This window comes from Schistosoma mansoni, chromosome W (genome assembly GCF_000237925.1).
Source record: "Schistosoma mansoni strain Puerto Rico chromosome W, complete genome".
NCBI lineage: Eukaryota > Metazoa > Platyhelminthes > Trematoda > Strigeidida > Schistosomatidae > Schistosoma > Schistosoma mansoni.
This window is the reverse complement of record NC_031502.1, coordinates 7,184,621-7,188,744: the sequence shown is the minus strand read 5'-3', so window position 1 is coordinate 7,188,744 and position 4,124 is coordinate 7,184,621. Positions and strand designations below refer to the sequence as shown.

The 4,124-nt window shown below is 31.7% G+C and overlaps 1 protein-coding gene across 1 annotated transcript in view; it reads right to left on the bottom strand.

The window, feature by feature from the left end:
- Smp_031180 (phosphatidylcholine-sterol acyltransferase (lecithin-cholesterol acyltransferase)/ Phospholipase A) overlaps positions 1-3,010 on the bottom strand; it is a gene marked incomplete at both ends in the record, with an annotated part of 15,184 nt that extends 12,174 nt beyond the window's left edge. Inside the window, one exon of the mRNA XM_018800063.1 lies at positions 2,935-3,010. Coding sequence (XP_018653914.1) covers positions 2,935-3,010 — 76 coding nt within the window. The remainder of the gene's footprint in view (positions 1-2,934) is intronic.
- Between the last annotated feature and the right edge of the window lie 1,114 nt (positions 3,011-4,124).

The window sequence follows — 4,124 nt, the reverse complement described above, 5'->3', positions numbered from 1 at the left end:
TTATTACCCACATTTGTATTAACTAGTTTATTAATCTGAGAATTAACTCTTTAGTCGGAATATGTGAACACTGTTTAGTCTGTGGTGTGATGTACATTTCTACGCCAAAAATGAATGTATGATTTGTGAGTTTTTATAAATCTGTCTTATAATGACATTAGATTTGAGGTGAATATACTTATAAAACATTTTAGAGGTATGAATTTCTCTAAATTAGATGACTTAGTTATGAAGCTTTTATTATCTTCTTTGACATCATCATCAGGGCGTACTTTAAAAGAGAAAGGTTTGCGTAATCAAACTATCTTCTTAAGTAGTATATGTACATAATAGATAAACAAAAAGTCTTCTATATGAATAAGTAATAAACTAATTTCGGAAACAATGCTATCATTCATTTTATGGTAGGTAGTTTTCGATGCGAAAGAGTAAATTTTACAAATTACAAATACCTCATCAATACACATCCATGATCCTAGAATAAAACAAAACGACCGTATATTGTTTCTAAGTTTTCCATTGTAGTCTAACATTGATTGGCTTATGAGTTCAAATATTGGAATTACTACAATCTCCACGAATCCTCAATCCGAAAACTACAAACTATCAAAACAAAAAAAAATTTTGAATAAGTTTTGCTTACAAGATTGGAATTATTGTTTAAGTAGTCATATGTTCTTATTGTAAAATGTAAAGAAAATGAATGTTTCCCTCCAAACAAACTCTTGATTTATATTAATTTCATAAGATTAGATAAATAATTTTTAAAATTAACAGCGAACAATCGTTGATTGTGAACATCTGATAACCTACCTATGCTATGTTATTATTATTATTAGATTAATTCAATATTATATTTTTGGTACAATATAGAATTCTCAGCACAAAATATTTCAGCGAGATTCCGTTTTTTAGTTCTTGGTTGATCCTGACGACAAATATTGAGTGATCGCCATCTAGAAGTTAGCAGTCCAGTCAATTAACTTCTAAGTAATGCTCATTCTTTTTGCTGCATACATATTGCCAGCAACCAAAATACCTCTGATCGAGCTTTTTGTAACTTGTACAATTTCCAGAAATACACCTGAATAGGTTATGTGATTAATTGACGCAATGGTGTATTAAAGCAAACAAAATTAGATAAGTTGTTGAAGTATCTATATGAAAGGAACACTTAACCCAGATATTCAAGCAGGCCGCCGCAACGTTTTTAATAACAGACATAATAAATATCAAATGTGCAGCATTGTCATTTTAAATGCTTGATAGCCAAAATCTGATCATAAGCGTCTTCATATTTTATAAAATTACATTATATATTATTATATATTATTTCACCGATTATTTTCTTATGCTAAGTTGTGATGTATTCTACTTATGTTGACAGATATAAGTAGTATGTAACGCCAATCAGAAGCGGAATGCCTAACAGCAGAAGATTGAAATGAAGAGAACAGGAAGGAAATCAGAGAGAAATCGAGATAACAACAGAAATAGAGGAATAATGGAATATATAAAAGACAATGCACAGAAGATGTATAAATAATGTATTCAATGTATGATTTTCATGTTTTATGAAGACACTGTAATTCTTAAGGGAAATATGATGACAGAGTAAGATCAAGAAGAGTGTGTAACGTAATTTTTTCATGTTAATATGTTTACTTAAGTAGGATGAACTGTAATTACATTCTGTAACAATGTAATATTCTGACTGTAAGCTATTAATTTCAAAATGATTCAGCTTTTATGCATCCTGTGGAACTATATTACATTTTAGATACTCATAGAAGACTTGTATTACCTTAGGCTTAACTGTAAACTGTAGACAATTGAGACTGTTATGTATTTCTGTGTTAATTTATGAATTGTGTCATTACATTTGTGTTCATTAGTTATTTTCAAATAATTCCTTGATTAAGACAGTGTTTATCAAAACTTATTGAATAATCAAGAATATCACAGATGAGTTCTTGAGTCAATTAAAGCTAGATCACAATTGAAAACCTGGAAGCACTGGACGGCCGTTTCCAAGGTGGTCTGACCAGTACCATGAGGATTCACGTGCGAGCCGGTTAGGTCCTGGGTTCGAATCCTGTTGGTGGGATCGTTGATGAGCACTCATGAGGAGTCCTATACTAAGAAGAAATGTCCGTCTAGTGCTTCCGGATTTACCATGGTGGTCTTGCTTCAGTTGACTGATGAATTCAACCATAAAATTACTAATATCTCCACAAAAGCCCCTTCTGATAATAATCAATAATAACTTTCAAAGCTGTGTCTACGAGTATTTAATTTTAAAAAATATGTTAATTTTTCACTTTTTAATGATCTAACCAACAGTCCCCATTTCATTTTCGTATACTCATCGAAAGATTTACATTGAATGTCAAACAATTAACACTTTTTGAAGATTTTATGCAAGTGTCTCATCATGGAACATATTTGACGTAACGACGTTTTTTAATGCATATGTCTTACACTCTAGTTAACTTCCTAATCTGTTTAAGTTTTTATGGATGATTATCAGGGGACGAAGTCACATGAACTGGTTAATATTTAGACAAACAATAGATAAGGGCCACCTGTCAATTTACTTAGCAGCACACTTGGCCACCACATAGAGGGTGTTATCTTAGAATTCATTCGATTTTCTAATATGAGTATGAAAAGAATGAATGTAGCTGACCAATTATGTTTAGGTTTCATGCAATACATGTTTAGATAATTACCAGTATTTCTGACAGGTCTAAATATTATTCCACTACAATGACTAAATTTTTGGATGATTTCTTCACGAACAATTCCATATAGTTATCACTTTGTTATCGAGTTTCTAAACTTTTCGCACACTGTTAGACATTGAGGAAATAAGCACAATATAATATTGCATATTTGCCCCTTTATCTCTACTCCCAGTTTTATAGGCCGTACAAAATCCATTACAAACGTCTCGATTTCGATAATGTTGACCATCATGATTTTGAATTCGTTCATTAACAACAAACATTGCCGCAATTCAGATTACGATCCACCGAAAATTACCGAATGCACGAGATCAGTCTTAATAATTAAAATTAAGTGGAACATCTTATAGCTGTTATGAATTGACAAGTAAACTAGAACTCACTCGTATCTGTTTCTATTATATAAAGAATTAACTCCAGTCATTTCAGGAAACTTTTCACGCATTCTTAATTGTTCAAATGTACTGCATCAAAATCTTGAAATTTCATTGACTTCATCGTAACAGTCATAAACCTTTCCAACTCTTCTCAGTCTAGCTAGGACAGAATTAAATAGTCTACAATGAAATGAATTATGCATCAAATGATATGAACTTTTAACTCTTTTTCAGAAATCTTTGTAAGCCTTTATTAGAATATTTTTGTTGTAATTTTCACCAGCACAAATAATTACATTGCATGTGTTCGAAATAGTCATGAACATATATGTCAGTGCTTGTCGTTCATTACAGACAAGAAGTGGAAACAAAGGGTCGTTTGTTACGATTACTCTTTTACGTGAATGGTTGTGAACTGTTTGATAAAAGAGTACTATAAACCTACTATTTCGAAATTTAATTCTGAACATTGATTCAGAGCTGATATACTTTGTCCTAAAATCTTTATCAGTCAGACAGGAATTTCCATTCAACTCTCTGACCAGTACCATGAGGGTTCGCTTTTGTCCAGAAGCGGTCAGATACTCAGCAAAGTGATATCTCATTTCCGGTTATTCATAAATAGTTTAGCGTTAGTTTTCTGTAAAGCTTATAAAGATTTGAGGAACTAACGTATTCTAATGCCTCCAGTTCATCTTGAACATAACCACATATTAGGTTTGCAGAGATCGAAATCCAAGCAAATGATCCTCCTAAGCCACTCATACAAGTCAACAAATTAATTTTAGATTTCCATAAAATAATTAACACCAAAGTTTTTATTTTATGCCATTCGATTGTTCATCATGTAATATTAACAGAATAAACAATCGGTGGGAAACCATGACTTTTCAAAATATTAAATGCAGGCAGAAATACGAGTAAATATAATGCAAACCGCTCCACACTGATTACCGTCACATGAACACAGAATCCTCCTGTCACCGTACAAATAGAAGAA